Genomic DNA, 20,089 nt, shown 5'->3' on the forward strand with positions numbered 1-20,089 from the left:
CGCCATGGCTGACGTCCCCAGGGCCGGTCCTACTGAGAAGACACGTGAGGACCCATAAAACGGACCCCCTGGTCGAGAGGGTCGACCTCCTCCACGCCAACCCCCAGTATGCTTACATCGCATACCCGGACGGGCGGGAGGACACAGTCTCCATAAGAGACCTTGCACCCTCGGGGGCTGCAGTAACCCACTACCCACTACCACCCCCCCCCCCCCACGATCCGATATCCAGCCCCAGCAGACGGCAGGCCTGGGCCCCGCGACCCGCTCGACATCTACGAAGACGACACGCCTGTGCCACAGCCCACGCAGGACTCGACGCCGGAAACTTCACTACCCCTGCCGTCGCCACGCAGATCACAGCGGCAGACAAGACCTCCGGAGAGACTCCAATACACTAACTTTTAATACACTTCACCCCGCCGGACTCAATTTTAAACAAGGGGTGAATGTGGTAAACCACTGTTTGTATTCCTGTTTGTCCTGTTTGTATTCCACTGTGTACATGCCTGGACATGCCTCGGCTGACTCCTCCCACAGGTCCTAGTATAAAGGTGACTGCTCCCCAGCCCTTAGTATCATGGACCGGTCGACCACGCGAGGCAGACCTCCATTCTGTTGTTAATAAAAGCCTTTAGTTACTCTTCTAACTCTCAGTCTTTTATGAGTAATTGATAGCGCATCAGCTGACAAGTTAGGAATGAACTTTCCAAAGAAGTTTATCATCCCCATGATGCGTAGCACTCCTTTTTTTTGTCACTGGGTCGGGGCATTTTGAGTATGGCGTTTACTTTTTCCATATCTGGCTCTATTCCTTTACCAGATAGATTATCTCCTAGGAAAGTGACTTCCTGGACGCCAAACTGACACTTGGCTTTGTTGAGCTTCAGTCCATTCCGGCGTATGCTCTGTAGGACTGTGGGAGAAATCTCTCATTGTGTTCTTTCAGTGTGGAGCCCCAGATGATGATGTCATCAACATAGACCCGAACTCCTTCCAGACCTTCAATTATGTGTTCCATCGCTCTATGAAAGATTTCAGATGCAGATATTATCCCGAAAGGCATTCTGAGGAAACAATACCTGCCAAATGGTGTGTTGAAGGTACAGTATTTGGTGCTCTCTTCATCCAGTTTTAGTTGCCAAAATCCTTGTGAGGCATCGAGCTTTGTGAAGTATCTGGCACCTGACATTTCACTGGTGATTTCTTCTCGCTTGGGAATCTGGTAGTGTTCACATTTTATGCTTGCATTTAAGTCCTTTGGATCCATGCATATTCTTAGATCATTGTTCTTTTTCTTTACACATACCATGGAGTTAACCCAGTCTGTTGGCTCTTAGACTTTCTTGATGACTCCTAGTGTGGTCATTCTGTCCAGTTCATTCTTGAGCCGGTCACGCAGGGGTGCTGGAATTCTTCGTGGGCATGTACCACTGGCTGAGCATCCTCCTTTAGTTGGATCTTGAAAGTGAATGGTAGAACTCCAAATCCTTTGAACACATCCTGGAAATTATTCACTACAGAATCCACTGAGTCATCTGGTCTGCTTATGGCACAGTTTATACGGTAGACTCTCTTGACCAGTTCTAAGTCCTCACAAGCTTTGTCACCCAGTAGTGAATCAAGTCTTTCAGCCACAACAGAAAACATGAGATGATGCACTTTGTCTTTGACTGTCACTTTAAGTCTGCATACACCTAAGCTATCTATTTTCTGTCCATTATAGTCCTTCAGTAGTACTGACTTTTTCTGTATTTTGGGCTTTTCTTTCATATTGTTAATGTCACTCATACTGATTAAGTTTGCTTTTGCCCCAGTGTCTAGTTTCAAGGTAACTAATGCTCCATTTACCTGCAGTGGGATCATCCATTTGTCCTCTTTTACTGCATTAACTTTATGTTCAGCATTGTCCATTTCTGAGGGCTGGACATTTTCTGTATCCTTTTTGATATTGTCACATGACACCATTCCTACAAAAAATGCCTCACTTCAATCAGTGTCCTCAATTACATTAACTCGTTGCCCTTTCTTAGTTTTTACTTTTGAAATGCATTGTTTGGCAAAGTGATTCTTTCCATTACACTTTGTGCACATTTTTTCAAACACTGGGCATTGTCTTAACTGGTGTTTGTAACCACAGCGTTTACAATTAAAAATTTCATCCTCCGATTACTTTTCATTTCTATTCTGCCCACGTTTCTTCCCTTTGTAGGACACAGCACCGACAGCAGCATTATCACTCATTACAATCGCATCATTATTGATTTCACTGAAAGTCTTCGCGTGCTTTCGAGCTAGCTCGCTGGCTTGGCATATTTTCACCGCATTTTCCAAATTTAGTTCGGTTTCTCTCAACAGACGTTCCCTGACTTTTTTATCATGAATACCAAACACAAGCTGGTCACGAATCATGGATGCTTTGAGCTCAGAGAAATTACATGTCTGTGCTTTCAGTTTCAGATCAGTTATAAAGCTATCAAAAGTCTCATTTTGCTGCTGTGTCCGAGAACAGAAGATGTATCTTTCATAGGTCTCATTCTTTTTGGGAGAGCAATGTGCATCAAATTTTTTTAGCACATCTTCTAATTTTTCTCTGTTCTCCTCTGGATTAAATACAAATGTATTAAATACCTCTATCGCCTGTGGGCCTGCAACTGTAAGCAGCAACGCTATCTTCCTTGCGTCTGGCTTCGTACCGAATCCGCTGGCTGCAATGTAGAGTTCGAATTGCTGTTTAAAAGTCTGCCAATTGTAGTCGATATTTCCTGTGAGTTTCAAACGCTCTGGTGGCTTCAAATTCTCCATGTCGCTTTTCACAATTTTCAGCAGATCTTCACCATCCTGGTACCATCTTATGTTCATTAATAAATATACATTCTTATTATGAACACAGCTAGCTTTTGCTAGACACTTTTATTGAGCACATGTGGACTAGGTACAGTATCTGTAGAGGCGTCCATCTTGACTGCTGCCTTGTGGGTCGCCTAGTGCCTCATGGGTAATGTCTTAAAATACATACAGCTGGGTAGTGTAGTCTTATATACATACAGCTCTACACAGCTCTACGGCTCCACCTAGTGTCCACTATAGAATGACATGTTATTGATCATTACACCGTCTGCTCTCTCAGGTGGACGTAAAAATCCCACGGCCACTATTTTGAAGAAGAGCAGGGAAGTTACCCCCGGTATCCTGGCTAATAGTCGTCCCTCAACCAACGTCACAAAAAAAGCACATTCTCTGGTCATTATCACATTGCTGTTGGTGGGAGCTTGCTGTTCACAAATTGGCTGCTGCATTTCCTACATTAGAACAGTGACTACACTTTGATGCGCTATCAATTACTCAAAAGACTGAGGTTAAGCGAGTAACTAACAGGCTTTTATTAACAAGAGAATGAAGGTGTGCCTCGAGTGGTCGACCAGTCCAGAATACAGAGGGACTGTGGAGCAGTCACCTTTATACCTGGACTCGTGGGAGGAGTCAGCCGAGGCATGTACAGACATGTACACAGTGGAATACAAACACCCACACAGGCAGGTATAACAGTGGTTTACCACATTCACCCCTTGTTTAAAAATGAGTCCGGCGGGGTGAAGTGTATTAAAAGTTTGTGTATTGGAGTCTCTCCGGAGGTCTTGTCTGCCGCTGTGATCGACGTGGCGACGGCAGGGGTAGTGAAGCTTCCGGCGTCGAGTCCCGCGTAGGCTGGGGCACTGGTGTGTAGTCTTCGTGGGTGTCGAGCGGGTCGCGGGGCCCAGGCGTGCCGTCTGCTGGGGTTGGAGTTGGATATTGGATCGTGGGGGGGGGGGGGGTGGTGGTAGTGGGTAGTGGGTTACTGGGGCCCCCGAGGGTGCGAGGTCTCGTATGGAGACTGTGTCCTCCCGCCCGCCCGGGTACGCAATGTAAGCATACTGGGGGTTGGCGTGGAGGAGGTCGACCCTCTCGACCAGGGGGTCCATTTTATGGGTCCTCATGTGTCTTCTCAGTAGGACCGGCCCTGGGGACGTCAGCCATGGCGGTAGCGATGTCCCCGATGTGGACTTCCTTGGGAAGACAATCATTTTCTCATGAGGGGTGGCGTTAGTGGCAGTGCAGAGCAGTGACCGAATAGAGTGGAGCGCATCGGGGAGCACATCCTGCCAGCGGGAGGTCGGAAGGCCCCTAGACTTTAAGGCTAGCAGGGCGGCCTTCCAAACTGTCGCATTCTCTCTTTCCACCTGTCCGTTCCCCCGGGGGTTGTAACTGGTGGTCCTGCTTGTGGCAATACCCCTAGCGAGCAGGTACTGGCGGAGTTCGTCGCTCATAAACGATGAGCCCCGGTCGCTATGGATATAGCTGGGGAAACCGAACAGGGTGAAGAGGTCGTTCAGACATTTAATGACCGTGGCACTGGTCATGTCCGGGCAGGGGATGGCGAACGGGAAACGGGAGTACTCATCGATAATGTTGAGGAAGTACACATTACGGTCGGAGGAGGGGAGAAGCCCTTTAAAATCAACGCTCAGACGCTCGAAGGGGCGAGTGGCTTTTATCAGGTGAGCCCTGTCTGGTCTATAAAAGTGCGGTTTGCACTCAGCGCAGACTTGGCAGTTCCTGGTCATGGTCCTGACCTCCTCAATGGAGTAAGGCAGGTTGCGGGCCTTGATGAAGTGGAAGAACCTGGTGACCCCCGGGTGGCAGAGGTCATTGTGGAGGGCCCGCAGTCTATCGATCTGCGCGCTGGCGCAGGTGCCACGCGATAGAGCAACCGGGGGTTCATTGAGCTTCCCGGGCCGGTACAAGATCTCGTAATTGTAGGTGGAAAGTTCGATTCTCCACCTCAAGATCTTGTCGTTTTTGATTTTGCCCCTCTGCTTGTTGTTAAACATAAAAGCAACTGAACGCTGGTCAGTGAGCAGGGTAAATCGTTTTCCGGCCAGGTAGTGCCTCCAATGACGCACAGCCCCCACAATAGCCTGGGCCTCCTTCTCAACAGCGGAGTGTCTGGTCTCCGGGCCCTGGAGGGTTCGTGAAAAGAAGGCCACGGGTCTCCCCGCCTGATTAAGGGTAGCGGCCAGGGCAAAGTCGGACGCGTCGCTTTCCACCTGGAAGGGGATGGATTCGTCCACTGCGTGCATGGTGGCTTCGGCAATGTCTTCCTTGATACGGTGGAAGGCTAAGCTGGCCTCTGCCGTCAAGGGAAAAGAGGTGGACTTGATCAGCGGACGGGCCTTGTCCGCATAGTAGGGGACCCACTGGGCGTAATAGGAGAAAAACCCTAGGCACCTCTTCAGGGCCTTGAGGCAGTGGGGCAGTGGGAGTTCCATAAGGGGACGCATCTGGTCGGGGTCGGGACCGATGACTCCGTGTTCCACAACACAGCCAAGGATGGCGAGGCGGGTTGTGCGGAATATGCACTTCTCCTTGTTATACGTCAGGTTCAGGAGTTGGGCGGTGCAGAGGAATTTTTCGAGGTTTGCGTCATGGTCCTGCAAGTCATGGCCGCAGATGGTCACATTGTCCAGATATGGGAAAGTGGCCTGCAACGCATTTTGATCGACCATCCGGTCCATCTCCCTTTGGAAGACGGTGGTTGGAAGTTGGTGACGCCAAAGGGAACCCTAAGGAAGTGATAGAGGCGGCCGTTTGCCTCAAAGGCAGTATACTGGCGGTCCTCAGGGCGGATAGGGAGCTGGTGGTACGCTGATTTCAGGTCAATGGTCGAGAAGACGCGGTACTGCACGATCTGGTTGACCATATCAGCTATGCGGGGGAGTGGGTAAGCGTCCAGCAGGGTGTAGTGATTTATTGTCTGGCTGTAGTCGATGACCAGGCGCTGCTTCTCGCCGGTCTTAACGACCACAACCTGGGCTCGCCAGGGGCTGGTGCTGCCCTCAATAATCCCCTCCTTCAGGAGCCGCTCCACTTCGGTTTTAATGAAAACCCTGTCCCCGGCACTGTATCGCCTGCTCTTTGTGGCGATGGGCTTACAGTCGGGGGTGAGGTTAGCAAACAGTGGGGGGGGGGTGACTCTGAGTGTGGAGAGGTTGCACCTGGTGCGCGGCGGGCAGTTTGGAAGCTGCTGGCTGCGGACTGTGAGTGGGGGGAGGGGTCCACCGTACGCCATCGTAACACTTTTAAGGTGGCACTGAAAATCTAACCCCAGTAGAACGGCAGCGCAGAGGTGGGGCAGGACCAGAAGTTTAAAATTATCGTACACAGTCCCGTCTACTAAGAGTGTCACCATGCAGTAGCCGCCAATGTCCGCCGACTGGGACTCGGAGGCCATAGAAATCCGCTGGTGCGCAGGCAGGACTGGGAGAGAGCAACGCCGCACCGTGTCGGGGTGGACGAAGCTCTCCGTGCTCCCAGAGTCAAAAAGGCAGGTTGTTTCGTGACCATTTACCTTAATGTCCATTGTGGACCGGGCCAGTTGGTGCGGTCTCGCTTGGTCCAGCGTAACGGAGGCCAGCGTAGGGGTCGGTGTGTCGCTGTGGGTATCCGGTGAGGCGGTGTTGGGGGCCTGCTGCGTCCCGGCTGGCGTCCAAGATGGCGGCGTCCATGATCCCCATGTGGCTGGAGGCGTCCAAAATGGCTGCTGTTCCGGTGGTTCGCACATGGCTGGGGAGGCCCAAGATGGCGGCCCGCACGGCCCACACGCAGCGCTGCTGGGGTTCGGGGTGGCTTTGGCCCTGCAGATGCTGGCGTAGTGTCCCTTCTTCCCGCAACCCGAGCAGATCGCATTTTTCGCCGGACAGCGTGCTCTGGGGTGTTTGGCCTGGCCACAGAAGTAGCATTTCTGGCCTTGGGACACTGCTGCGGTAGTTGGGCCGTGGCTGGGGTGGCACGGCGCTATGAGACGGTCCTACCGTGTCCCAGGCTGTCGTTCCCCGCGGCGTCCACGGTGCAGAGGAGTAGGCATCCATGCCCCGGTAGGCTGCGTCCAATGATAGTGCGAGTTCAGAGGCCTTGTTGAGGTCGAGGTCACTCTGCTCCAACAGTCGCTGTCGGGTGTAATTGGACCTGTGGCCCGCCACAAAAGCGTCCCGGATAAGTTCCTCTGTGTACACGGCAGCCTTTACATCCTTACAACCACAGGCCCGGCCAAGCACAGACAGTGCCTGAAGGTATTCCTCGGTCGATTCCCCAGGTTGTTGTTTACGACTCCCCAGGAGGTGCCTGGCGTACACCTCGTTCACTGGGCGCGTGTACTGGTCCTTGAGGAGCTTGAGAGCAGCTGTGTACGAGGTCGCGTCCTGGATGACCGAGTACGCTCGGTGGTTCACTTTGGAGGTCAGGACATCCAGTTTGTCCTCATCCGATTTGACCGTTGCAGCGGAGGCGATCAGGAATCTTTCAAAGCACCTAAGCCAGTAAGCAAACTTGGTGGATGCGTCTGCCTCCCGATGGTCTAAGTCCAGGCATGCTGGTGTGAGGATCTTCTCCATTATAAAAAATCTTGTTAATAAAATTGATGCGCTATCAATTACTCAAAAGACTGAGGTTAAGCGAGTAACTAACAGGCTTTTATTAACAAGAGAATGAAGGTGTGCCTCGAGTGGTCGACCAGTCCAGAATACAGAGGGACTGTGGAGCAGTCACCTTTATACCTGGACTCGTGGGAGGAGTCAGCCGAGGCATGTACAGACATGTACACAGTGGAATACAAACACCCACACAGGCAGGTATAACAGTGGTTTACCACACACTTCAAAAGTATTTCATTGACTGTAAAGCACTTTAAGATGTCCCGAGGTCGTGAAAGGTGCTGTATAAATGTTTCGTTCTTTCTTTTAAGCGTGTTTTTTTTATTTCTCCTCAGTCCTCGGGTTGCCAACTCTGGTTGGGCGTATTCCTGGTGGTTTTATCACATGACCTCCCACAGTCAAACAGCCTTTTTCCCATCTCCAATATTTTTAACTGAAAGCATTCAAAGAAAGCACACAATTCCACGCCCCTGTGATGTTTCTCCCGGGTTCTTTGTTTGCAGCAATGTCCTGGAGATTAATCTTTAATTCCTGGAGACTCCAGGGCAATCCTGAAGGGTTGGACACAACTGAGACCTGCTGCTTATTTTCTGTTTCTTTAAATGCATTTTTATGGCTTCAATATAGGTCACATTAAAAATTGAAAAGCTCCCCCGATTGCAGGTTCTTAAACATGCCATGCCTGATGTGCGTGAATGATGTTTGGAGAGAATCATAGGCCTAAAAATTCTGGAGTGCCCATTTTTCAGCTCCCCCTGGCAGGGTTTTTACCCTGGGCACAAAAGGAACCCCGGATATTGGTCCTCCGGCCTCATTCATGTGGAGTGGGGGCTGGGAGAGGAGGCCACTCAGGGAAGTGAAGGAAGTTCGGCTGCTGCTCCCACCTCAACGGTCCACAGGTAAGTGATGGGAGGTCGGGGGTCAGGGAGCCTGGAGGTCGGGGCCAGGTTGGGAGGGAGATCAGGGGTCTGGTGGGAAGGGAGGTCGGGATCAGGGAGTCTGCAGATTGGGGCCAAGGGGGAGCGGGGAGGGAGGTCGGTATCTGGGAGTTGGGGAGCCTAGAGGTTGGGCTGGAGTCGGGGGGGAGGTTGCGGGAGAATTAGGTTAGAGGTCGGGGCTAGGGCAAGGAGGGAGATTGGGAGTTGGCAAGGGAGGTCGGAGGCAGAGGGAGGTTAGAGGTCGGGGCTATGGTAAGGAGGGAGATGGGAGGTCGAAGGGAGGTTGGAGGGCGGGGTTGGAGGGGAAGGGAGGTCAGCAGTTGGTGGGGGAGAGGTCAAGGGTCAGAAGCCCTGGAGATTGGAGTTTGGGGTGGGAGGGAGTGACTGGGATTTACAAAAGGTAAATCATGCTTGACTAATCTACTGGAATTTTTTGAGGATGTAACTGGTAGAATACATAAGGGAGAACCAGTGGATGTGGTGTATTTGGACTTTCAGAAGGCTTTCGGTAAGGTCTCGCATAAGAGATTAGCGTGCAAAGTTAAAGCACACGGGATTGGGGGTAAGGTACTGTCTTGGATAGAGAACTGGTTGGCAGACAGGAAGCAAAGAGTTGGAATAAAAGGGTCTTTTTCCAAGTGGCAGGCAGTGACTAGTGGGGTACCGCAGGGATCGGTGCTAGGACCCCAGCTATTCACAATATATATAAATGATCTAGACGAGGGAACTAGATGTAATATCTCCAAATTTGCAGACAACGCAAAGCTGGGTGGGTGTGTATACTGTGAGGAGGATGCAGAGAAACTCCAGTTTGATTTGGACAGGTTGGGTGATTGGGCAGATGCATGGCAGATGCCGTATAATCTGGATAAATGCGAGGTTATCCACTTTGGTGGCAAAACCAGGAAGACAGATTATTATCTGAATGGCAATAGATTGGGAAAAGCGGAAGTGCAACAAGACCTGGGTGTCCTTGTGCACCAGTCGCTGAAGGTAAGCATGCAGGTGCAACAGGCGGTTAAGAAAGCAAATGGTATGTCAGCCTTCATAGCGAAAGGATTCGAGTACAGGAGCAATGATGTCTTGCTGCAGTTGTACAGGACCTTGGTGAGACCACACCTTGAGTATTGTGTACAGTTTTGGTCACCTCATCTGAGGAAGGATGTTCTTGCCATGGAGGCAGTGCAGTGAAGATTCACCAGACTGATACCTGGAATGCAGGAATGACGTATGACGAGAGATTGGATCGATTAGGCCTATATTCGCTAGAGTTTAGAAGAATGAGAGGGGATCTCATTGAAACTTTTAAAATTCTAACAGGACTAGACAGACTAGATGCAGGAAGGCTGTTCCCGATGGCGGGGGAGTCCAGAACCAGAGGTCACAGTCTAAGGATAAGGGGTAAGCCATTTAGGACTGAGATGAGGAGGAATTTCTTCACCCAGAGAGTGGTGAACCTGTGGAATTTTCTACTACAGAAGGCAGTTGAGGCCAATTAATTAAATATATTCAAGAAGCAGTTAGAAATATTTCTTAAGGCTAAAGGGATCAAGGGATATGGGAAGAAAGCAGGGACAGGGTACCGAATTTGGATGATCAGCCATGATCTCATTGAATGGCGGAGCAGACTCGAGGGGCCGAATGGCCTACTCCTGCTCCTAAATTCTATGCTTCTATGGGACAGGGAGGGTGGTTTGGGGTGGGAGGGAGTGACACTGAGCGGGAGGGTGGGTTGGGGTGGGAGGGAGTGACACTGAGCGGGAGGGTGGTTTGGGGTGGGAGGGAGTGACACTGAGTGGGAGGGTGGTTTGGGGTGGGAGGGAGTGACCCTGAGCGGGAGGGTGGTTTGGGGTGGGAGGGAGTGACACTGAGCGGGAGGGTGGTTTGGGGTGGGAGGGAGTGACACTGAGCGGGAGGGTGGTTTGGGGTGGGAGGGAGTGATTGTGGGCGGGAGGGTGGTTTGGGATGGGAGGGAGTGACACTGAGCGGGAGGTTGGTTTGGGGTGGGAAGGAGTGACTGAGCGGGAGGGTGGTTTGGGGTGGGAGGGAGTGACTGTGGGCGGGAGGGTGGTTTGGGGTGGGAGGGAGTGACACTGAGCGGGAGGCTGGTTTGGGGTGGGTGGGAGTGACACTGAGCGGGAGGGTGGTTTGGGATGGGAGGGAGTGACACTGAGCGGTTGGATGGTTTCGGGTGCGAGGGAGTGACACTGAGCGGGAGAGTGGTTTTCGGGGGGAAGGGAGTGAGACTGAGCGGGAGAGTGGTTTGGGGTGAGAGGGAGTGACTGGGCGGGAGGGGGGTTTGGGGTGGGAGGGAGTGACTGGGCGGGAGGGGGTTTGAGGTGGGAGGGAGTGACTGTGGGCGGGAGGGTGGTTTGGGGTGAGAGGGAGTGACTGGGCGGGAGGGGGGTTTGGGGTGGGAGGGAGTGACGCTGAGCGGGAGGAAGGTTTGGGGTGGGAGGGAGTGACACTGAGCGGGATGGTGGTTTGGGGTGGGAGGGAGTGACACTGAGCGGGAGGGTGATTTGGGGTGGGAGGGAGTGACATTGAGCGGGAGGATGGTTTGGAGTGGGAGGGAGTGACATTGAGCAGGAGGGTGGTTTGGGGTGGGTGGGAGTGACACTGAGCGGGAGGGCGGTTTGGGGTGGGAGGGAGTGACACTGAGCGGGAGGGCGGTTTGGGGTGGGAGGGAGTGACACTGAGCGGGAGGGCGGTTTGGGGTGGGAGGGAGTGACACTGAGCGGGAGGGTGGTTTGGGGTGGGAGGGAGTGACACTGAGCGGGAGGGAGGTTTGGGGTGTGAGGGAATGACACTGAGCGGGAGGGTGGTTTGCGGTGGGAAGGAGTGACACTGAGCGGGAGGGTGGCTTGGGGTGGGAGGGAGTGACTGAGCATGAGCGAAGTTTGGGGTGGGAGGGAGTGACTGTGAGCGGGAGGGTGGTTTGGGGTGGGAGGGAGTGATAATGAGCGGGCGAGTAGTTTGGGGTGAGAGGGAGTGACCGAGCGGGAGGGTGGTTTGCGGTGGGAGGGGGTGATTTGTGGTGGGAGGGAGTAACGCTGAGCGGGAGGGTGGCTTGGGTTGTGAGGGAGTGACTGGGCGGGAGGATGGTTTGGGGTGGGAGGGAGTGACTGGGCGGGAGGATGGTTTGGGGTGGGAGGGAGTGACTGGGCGGGAGGATGGTTTGGGGTGGGAGGGAGTGACGCTGAGCGGGAGGGTGGTTTGGGGTGGGAGGGAGTGACACTGAGCGGTTGGATGATTTCGGATGCGAGGGAGTGACACTGAGCGGGAGGGTGGTTTTCGGGTGGGAGGGAGTGACACTGAGTGGGAGGGTGGTTTGGAATGGGAGGGAGTGACATTGAGCTGGAGGGTGGTTTCGGGTGGGAGAGAGTGACTGAGCGGGAGGGCGGTTTGGGTTGGGAGGGAGTGACACAGCGGGAGGGTGGTTTGGGGTGGGGGGGGAGTGACACTGAGCGGGAGGAAGGTTTGGGGTGGGAGGGAGTGACACTGAGCGGGAGGGTGCTTTGGGGTGGGAGGGAGTGACACTGAGCGGGAGGGCGGTTTGGGGTGGGAAGGAGTGACCCTGAGCTGGAGGGTGGTTTGGGGTGGGAGGGAGTGACCCTGAGCTGGAGGGTGGTTTGGGGTGGGAGGGAGTTACACTGAGCGGGAGGGCGGTTTGGGGTGGGAGGGAGTGACACTGAGCGGGAGGGTGGTTTGGGGTGGGAGGGAGTGACACTGAGCGCGAGGTTGGTTTGTGGTGGGAGGGAGTGACACTGAGCAGGAGGGCGGTTTGTGCTGGGAGGGAGTGACACTGAGTGGGAGGGCGGTTTGTGGTGGGAGGGAGTGACACTGAGCGGGAGGGCGGTTTGTGGTGGGAGGGAGTGACACTGAGCGGGAGGGCGGTTTGTGGTGGGAGGGAGTGACACTGAGCGGGAGGGCGGTTTGTGGTGGGAGGGAGTGACACTGAGCGGGAGGGCAGTTTGGGGTGGGAGGGAGTGACTGTGGGCGGGAGGACGGTTTGGGATGGGAGGGAGTGACACTGAGCGTGAGGGTGGTTTGGGGTGGGAGGGAGTGTCTGTGGGCGGGAGGGTGGTTTGGGGTGAGAGGGAGTGACTGGGCCGGAGGGTGGTTTGGGATGGGAGGGAGTGACACTGAGCGGTTGGATGGTTTCGGGTGCGAGGGAGTGACACTGAGCGGGAGGGTGGTTTTCGGGGGGGAGGGAGTGACACTGAGCGGGAGGGTGGTTTGGGGTGAGAGGGAGTGATTGGGTGGGAGGGGGGTTTGGGGTGGGAGGGAGTGACTGGGCGGGAGGGGGGTTTGGGGTGGGAGGGAGTGACGCTGAGCGGGAGGGTGGTTTGGGGTGGGAGGGAGTGACACTGAGCGGTTGGATGGTTTCGGGTGCGAGGGAGTGACTCTGAGCGGGAGGGTGGTTTTCGGGTGGGAGGGAGTGACACTGAGTGGGAGGGTGGTTTGGAATGGGAGGGAGTGACATTGAGCGGGAGGGTGGTTTCGGGTGGGAGGGAGTGACTGAGCGGGAGGGCGGTTTGGGTTGGGAGGGAGTGACACAGCGGGAGGGTGGTTTGGGGTGGGGGGAGTGACACTGAGCGGGAGGAAGGTTTGGGGTGGGAGGAAGTGACTGAGCGGGATGGTGGTTTGGGGTGGGAGGGAGTGACACTGAGCGGGAGGATGGTTTGCGGTGGGAGGGAGTGACACTGAGCGGGAGGGTGGTTTCGGATGGGAGGGAGTGACTGAGCGGGATGGTGGTTTGGGGTGAGAGGGAGTGATTGGGCGGGAGGGGGGTTTGGGGTGGGAGGGAGTGACTGGGCGGGAGGGGGCTTTGGGGTGGGAGGGAGTGACGCTGAGCGGGAGGGGGGTTTGGGGTGGAAGGGAGAGACACTGAGCGGGAGGGTGGTTTGGGGTGGGAGGGAGAGACACTGAGCGGGAGGGCGGTTTGGGGGAGGAGGGAGTGACACTGAGCGGGAGGGCGGTTTGGGGGAGGAGGGAGTGACACTGAGCGGGAGGACGGTTTGGGGGAGGAGGGAGTGACACTGAGCGGGAGGGCGGTTTGGGGGAGGAGGGAGTGACACTGAGCGGGAGGACGGTTTGGGGGAGGAGGGAATGACTGAGCGGGAGGATGGTTTGGGGTGGGAGGGAGTGACTCTGAGCGGCATGGTGGTTTGGGATGGGAGGGAGTGACACTGAGCGGGAGGGTGGTTTCGGGTGGGAGGGAGTGACTGAGCGGGATGGTGGTTTGGGATGGGAGGGGGTGATTGTGGGCGGGAGGGTGATTTGGGGTGCGAGGGAGTGACATTGAGCGGGAGTGTGCTTGTGACATTGAGCGGGAGGGTGCTTTCGGGTGGGAGGGAGTGACATTGAGAGGGAGGATGGTTTGGAGTGGGATGTGTTGTATCCGTGTGTTAATGGAGACACGGAATGCAGGAGTTGGTTTCACAGGTGTTTACTGAACAAAGTCTGGAGGTGAACTAACAGATACAAGACACTATACAAGCTTATATAGCCCGAGTGGCCATTACCAGCATTACAGTACACAGGGGGCTCTTAAAGGCACATACACCACAATTCCTCCCATTTTAGACAACCAGTGCATAACATTTTAAGTAATCATTAATTAACATGTTACAAGAACAATAACCTACACATTTGCTGCAGTTAATCAATTATAAGTCAGTCTCTCTGGAGGCTTCGTGACTCGGTCCGGATAACGCCTCGGTGGTGTAGTAGTTTTTGGTGGTGTAGTAGGTTCTTTTGGCAAGGCTGATTCGGCTTGAATGCCAGTGTCGGGTTCATCTGGTTCCAGTATCACCGGATCGGAGGTAGATACTATGGGTATCTGTGCTTCATCATTAGGCGTATAGAGTTGTGGTGTAGGTTGTCCCTTTTCGGCTGACTCTATGATCTGGTCAGCATGGCGCCTTATTATGCTTTCTCCAATGTCTACGGTATACATCAGCGGTCCTAGTCGTGTGCAAATAGTTCCAGGCTGCCATTTCTCGGTACGGTAGTCCCGGGCCAAAACTTGTTGACCTATCTGGAAGGTTCTAGTTGGCCTTTCATTCATGCCTTGAAATTGCCGGTTCTCCACGTCCCTTCTGATGTTTGGCTTGATCAAATCCAGCCGGCATCTTAGGCTTCTATTGAAGAACATCATGGCGGGAGTTTGGTTTGTAACCACATGTGTTGCATTCCTGTATGCAAACAAGAAGTTATCTACCTTATGCTGTAGATTGATGTCTTCATTACCCATGACCTTTATGGCCTTCTTGAAGGTCTGGACAAACCTTTCAGCCAATCCATTGGTGGCGGGATGGTATGGGGCGGACGTGTTGTGCTTAACCCCATTGTTTTTTAAGAACTTCCTGAATTCTTCGGACACAAATTGCGGTCCATTATCAGAACAGATCTGTTAAGGCAGCCCATTCCTGGCAAATATGGTCCTTAATACTGTGATGGTTTTTTCCGTCGTGGTGGAGGACATCTTTATTACCTCCGGCCACTTGGAGTGTGCATCAACCGCGATTAAGAACATTGAGTCCATAAATGGACCAGCAAAGTCGATGTGTACCCTTTGCCATGGAGATGAGGGCCACTCCCATGGATGTAGAGGGGCTTGTGGTGGGGCGTTTTGGACCTTCTGGCATCCTAGGCAGCTCTTGGTCATTTCTTTGATGTCTCCATCGATACCTGGCCACCACACAAACGCTCTGGCTAGGTTCTTCATTTTCACTCCACCCAGATGCCCCTTGTGAAGCTCCTTTAGCACTTTATTCTGGAGTTTGGGTGGAATCACCACTCTGGATCCACACATCAAGGTTCCTCGGCACACTGACAGCTGTTCCCTTCTTTGCGAGAATGCTGGCAACAGTGGTTCGCCATGTGCTGGCCATCCCTTCACCGTTAAATCGTAGACTCGTGAGAGAGTCGGGTCATTTCTCGTTTCCTTTTCAATGGCAGAATTTGTTACCGGTAGACATTCCACTATGGTTGAGTGGAACATCTCCACTGGGTCCACTGTAGGTGCCTCTTCTACCGTTGGCAACGGTAGGCGCGATAAACCGTCAGCATTCCCATGCTGTTTTGATCCTTTGTATTCTATGTCATATTGGTGTGCCCCTAGGGAAAGGGACCACCTCTGTAGCCTTTGCGCTGTCATAATGGGAACGCCCTTTTTAGGGTTGAATATGGAGACGAGGGGTTGATGGTCAGTCAACAAGGTAAATTTTTGTCCGTGTAGGTAATGGTTGAATTTCTTCACTCCCCATACCAGGCTGAGTGCTTCCCTGTCGATCTGGGCATAGTTACACTCAGCTGAGTTCAATGAGCGTGACGCAAAAGCTATCGGCCGCTCCGAGCCATCAGGAAATCTATGCAATAATACCGCTCCCACGCCGTAAGGGGCTGCATCGCACGCCAGTCTGAGTGGCAGTGATGGGTTGTAATGAGCCAAAACTTCCTTGGACGTGATCAAGCCTTTGCATTTATGGAAGGCACGTTTACAGTCTTCGCTCCATTTCCAAATTACTCCCGTTTGTAGCAGTTCGTTAAGAGGGTGCAGAAGAGTTGACAAGTTCGGTAAAAATTTATGATAGTAATTTATCAATCCCAGGAACGACCTTAATTGTGAGACATTTTCAGGTGCTGGGGCTTTTATGACCGCTTCAATTTTTTCAGGTGACTTATGCAACCCTTCCTCGTTAATAATTATGTGGCCACAATATGATATTTGTTTCTGGAAAAATTCGCACTTGGGGCGATTTGCTCGTAGGCCCCGTTCTCTCAGCCTAGTGAGCACCTGCTCCAAATTGGCAAGGTGCTCGTTGTCGTTTTCTCCTGTTACAAGGATGTCGTCTAGGTAGCATTGAGTCCCCGGAATCCCTTGGAGGACTTGCTCCATAGCTCTTTGCCAGATAGCTGGAGCTGATGCTACTCCGAAAACCAGTCGATTGTACTGGTACAGGCCTTTGTGTGTATTTATCGTGAGATACTTTTTAGAGGCCTCTTCAACCTCCATCTGTAGATATGCCTGTGCCAAGTCAATTTTGGTGAAACGTTTCCCTCCGGATAGTGAGGCGAAAATATCTTCTATCCTCGGAAGAGGATACTGTACCGTGTGAAGGACCGGGTTTACAGTCACCTTGAAGTCCCCACAGATGCGAATTTTTCTCTGTTCTTCAGATTTATCATTATTCAACATTTTCTTCATGACCGGGACGATGGGTGTTGCCCACTCGCTCCAATCTATCTTGGATAATACGCCTGCCTTTTCCAAATTCTCCAGCTCTGCCTCGACCGCTGGACGAATTGCGTATGGCACCGGCCTTGCCTTAAAAAACTTGGGAATTGCCGCATCTTCCACTTTTATTGAGGCGGTGACGCCTTTCAAGGTTCCTAGTTCCTGTTGAAACACTTCCTTGGCGTTGGCCAAGATGTCTTTTAATCGTTCAGGTATGACGTCATCAGCATTTTTTTTCTTACTGGTCACCGTCAGTGCCTGAATGGAGTGCCAGTCTAAACGTATCTTCCTGATCCATTCACGTCCCAACAGCGGTGGACCACCATCTTGCAGAACGTATAAATACAACTTCTGTATTTCCTTGCCGTTGTATACAACAGGCACCCTTATTTTCCCTTTGGGGTGTACTTTCTGCCCCGTATATGTTTTCAAGATAATGGATGTGTCTTTCAAAGGTATATGCGGAAATAGCCGCTCGTAATCCCGTCGACTTATGACGGTTAGAGCTGATCCTGTATCTAGCTCCATTTTAACTGGGGACCCCGCTATCATGAGGGTAACCCAAATGGTCTGGTAATCTTCTTTGGCAATTACATTATGTAATTTGAGACAGCTTAGTCTCTTGTTTCCGGAGTCGCTATCGCTCTTCTGGTCTTCCGAGCTACTGTCCGTCATCATTTGTACCTTTCTGTACTTTTCCTTATTGATTTTTTTCCTGTCCGTGGATTTTTTTTTTTCCAGATCGGCATACACGTGCAATGTGTCCCATCTTTCTGCATTGCCTGCATGCTTTGTCCTTGAACCAGCAGTCCCTCTGGTCATGGGTGGATCTGCCACAGCGATAACATCTCTCGAAACCCCGTGTCATTTCATGGGTGCCGAAGTCCTGTGGCTTTTGCTGTACCTCTGCAGCTCCTCTTGCGGCTGCTTCGTATGATACAGCCACACTGAAAGCCTTGTCCAGTGTCAAATCTTTCTCAGAAAGTAGCCTTTTCTGTGTTCCTTCACTTAGGAGACCGCAGATGAATTTGTCTCGAAGAGAATCTGCCAGTCCTGCCCCAAATTGGCAGTGCTTTGACAGCTTCCTTAATTCGGTGAGGTAATCAGCGTTACTTTCATTCTTGTGCTGATTCCTCCTGAAGAATTTGAATCGTTCCGCTATCAGCAGCGGTGTTGGGTTTAAGTGCTCCTGTAGGGTATCGACAATCTCCTTAAAATTCTTGTCCTTCGGTTTGGCTGGAGTGATTAAGTTTCATAACAGCCCGTATGTCCTTACGCCCATTAGATTTAGAAGTACTGATGCCTTTTTATCATCCTCTATTTCATTTGCTGTGCAATATACCTCCACTCTTTCCACATATGTGGTCCAATCCTCTATATTGCTATCGAAAGCAGTAATATTGCCAGTCTTAGGCATCCTGAAAAAAAAATGGCGCCTCCCGTGCTTTCCTTTCTTCCCCGCAGAAAAAAAATGGCGCCTCCCGCGCTTTCCTGCCGCTGCTGACAACGCTGTTCTCCGTGGTTTTTATTTACATAGGTATTTTTAATAGGTGGAGACTCGTTCCCGCCGGACTCTCTGGGACTTTTCCCTCCCTCTGCTTGGTCCGAACGCCGACCTGCTTTGCAGCGCCGGCCGTCTCCCGAGTGCTCCACCCTCTGTCTCTGTTTGCCTCTGCCTTCACTGCTCGGCCCCGCTGCAGAGCCAGCCGCTGGAGCCCCAGCCCGCCGCCAAGGAAGGATTATTGCAGTACCTGCCACCAGCTCGGCTAGCTGGTGAAACCACAGTTTTTTTTTTTTTTCTTCCTTGTTTTTCTTCGACTTTCGTCTGAGGAATCGATCTCCTTGAGGTGCTGCCGAATTGCAGGTAAGTCCGTTTCCAATTCGTCGGCACTGTTGTATCCGTGTGTTAATGGAGACACGGAATGCAGGAGTTGGTTTCACAGGTGTTTACTGAACAAAGTCTGGAGGTGAACTAACAGATACAAGACACGATACAGGCTTATATAGCCCGAGTGGCCATTACCGGCATTACAGTACACAGGGGGCTCTTAAAGGCACATACACCACAGGATGGAGTGACATTGAGCGGGAGGATGGTTTGGGGTGGGAGGGAGTGACACTGAGCGGGAGGGTGCTTTGGGGTGGGAGGGAGTGACACTGAGCGGGAGGGCGGTTTGGGGTGGGAGGGAGTGACACTGAGCGGGAGGGTGGTTTGGGGTGGCATGACGGTTTATTCCTGAAACTTATCGAAAGCGGGGTAGGAGGGAAAACATATGATGTAATTAAATCAATGTATACAAACAACAAATGTGCAGTTAAAATTGGAGACAAACAAACAAAATACTTCCCACAGGGGCGGGGGGTGACGCAGGGCTCGCCAATCTCACCGACACTCTTTAATATTTACATAAATGGATTGGCAAAACTACTTGAACAATCTACAGCACCCGGCCTCACCCTATATGAATCCAAGGTTAAATTCCTCCTCTATGCAGACGACCTGGTTCTGCTGTCACCTACTAAAGAGGGGCTACAGCAAAACCTGGACCTGCTGGAGTCGTACTGCCAGACTTGGGCCCTGACAATAAATCCCCAAAAAACCAAAGTCCTTGTGTTCCAGCAAAGATCCAAACATCAGGGACCCAAAATAAATTTCACAGTAGGAACAACCAAAATTGAACAAACCACTAACTACACATACTTGGGCTTAAAAATCAGTTCTACGGGAAACTTCAAACTGGCTGTGAATGAACTGAAAGAGAAAGCAAGAAGGGCTTTCTATGCCATCAAAAAATCAATCCAAATAGAAATCCCAATTAGCATTTGGCTCAAAATTTTCAAATCAGTAATTGAACCAATTGCACTCTATGGCAGTGAGGTATGGGGACCGCTAACTCAACAAGAATTTGCAAAATGGGACAAACACCCAATTGAGATCCTACATGCAGAATTCTGTAAAAGTATCCTCCGGACTCAAAGGAAAACAGTAAACAATGCATGCAGGGCGGAACTAGGCCAATATCCATTAATAATCACTATCCAAAAAAGAGCCACCAAATTTTGGAATCACCTACAAATGAGCAATCCCCAATGCTATCACTACGACGCCCTGAAATGCCAAGAGCTGACCATAAAGAAGAATACCCTCAGTCAACTTGTCCTGGGACTCAGTGAAGTAACTACTAACAATACTAACAATAACCAGCCCCAGGACAGTGACAGGGTAACACAAAGAATTCGACCCAACACAATCGTCGCTAAGCAAAAGGAAAAATATCTGGCATATTGGGCAGAAACAACAAAAACCCAAAGCAAACTCAATTGCTACTTGGCCCTAAACAGACAATACAACATAGCTGATTACCTGACCATGGTAAAGGATAACAAACTGAGAAGAACCTTGACAAGGTACAGACTTAGCGAACATAGCCTAGCGA

At 52.0% G+C, this 20,089-nt stretch overlaps 1 protein-coding gene across 1 annotated transcript in view; it reads left to right on the plus strand.

Annotated features, from left to right (window-relative positions):
* Nucleotides 1-20,089, plus strand: part of LOC147112452 (solute carrier family 35 member F3-like) — a 127,942-nt gene that overhangs the window by 17,356 nt on the left and 90,497 nt on the right. Inside the window, exon 3 of the mRNA XM_085996727.1 lies at nt 7,215-7,230. Within this exon, the coding sequence (XP_085852853.1) occupies nt 7,215-7,230 (16 nt within the window). The remainder of the gene's footprint in view (nt 1-7,214; nt 7,231-20,089) is intronic.

This window comes from Somniosus microcephalus, chromosome 9 (assembly GCF_052327205.1).
Source record: "Somniosus microcephalus isolate GS21.2 chromosome 9, FLI_Smic_1.0, whole genome shotgun sequence".
Lineage (NCBI taxonomy): Eukaryota > Metazoa > Chordata > Chondrichthyes > Squaliformes > Somniosidae > Somniosus > Somniosus microcephalus.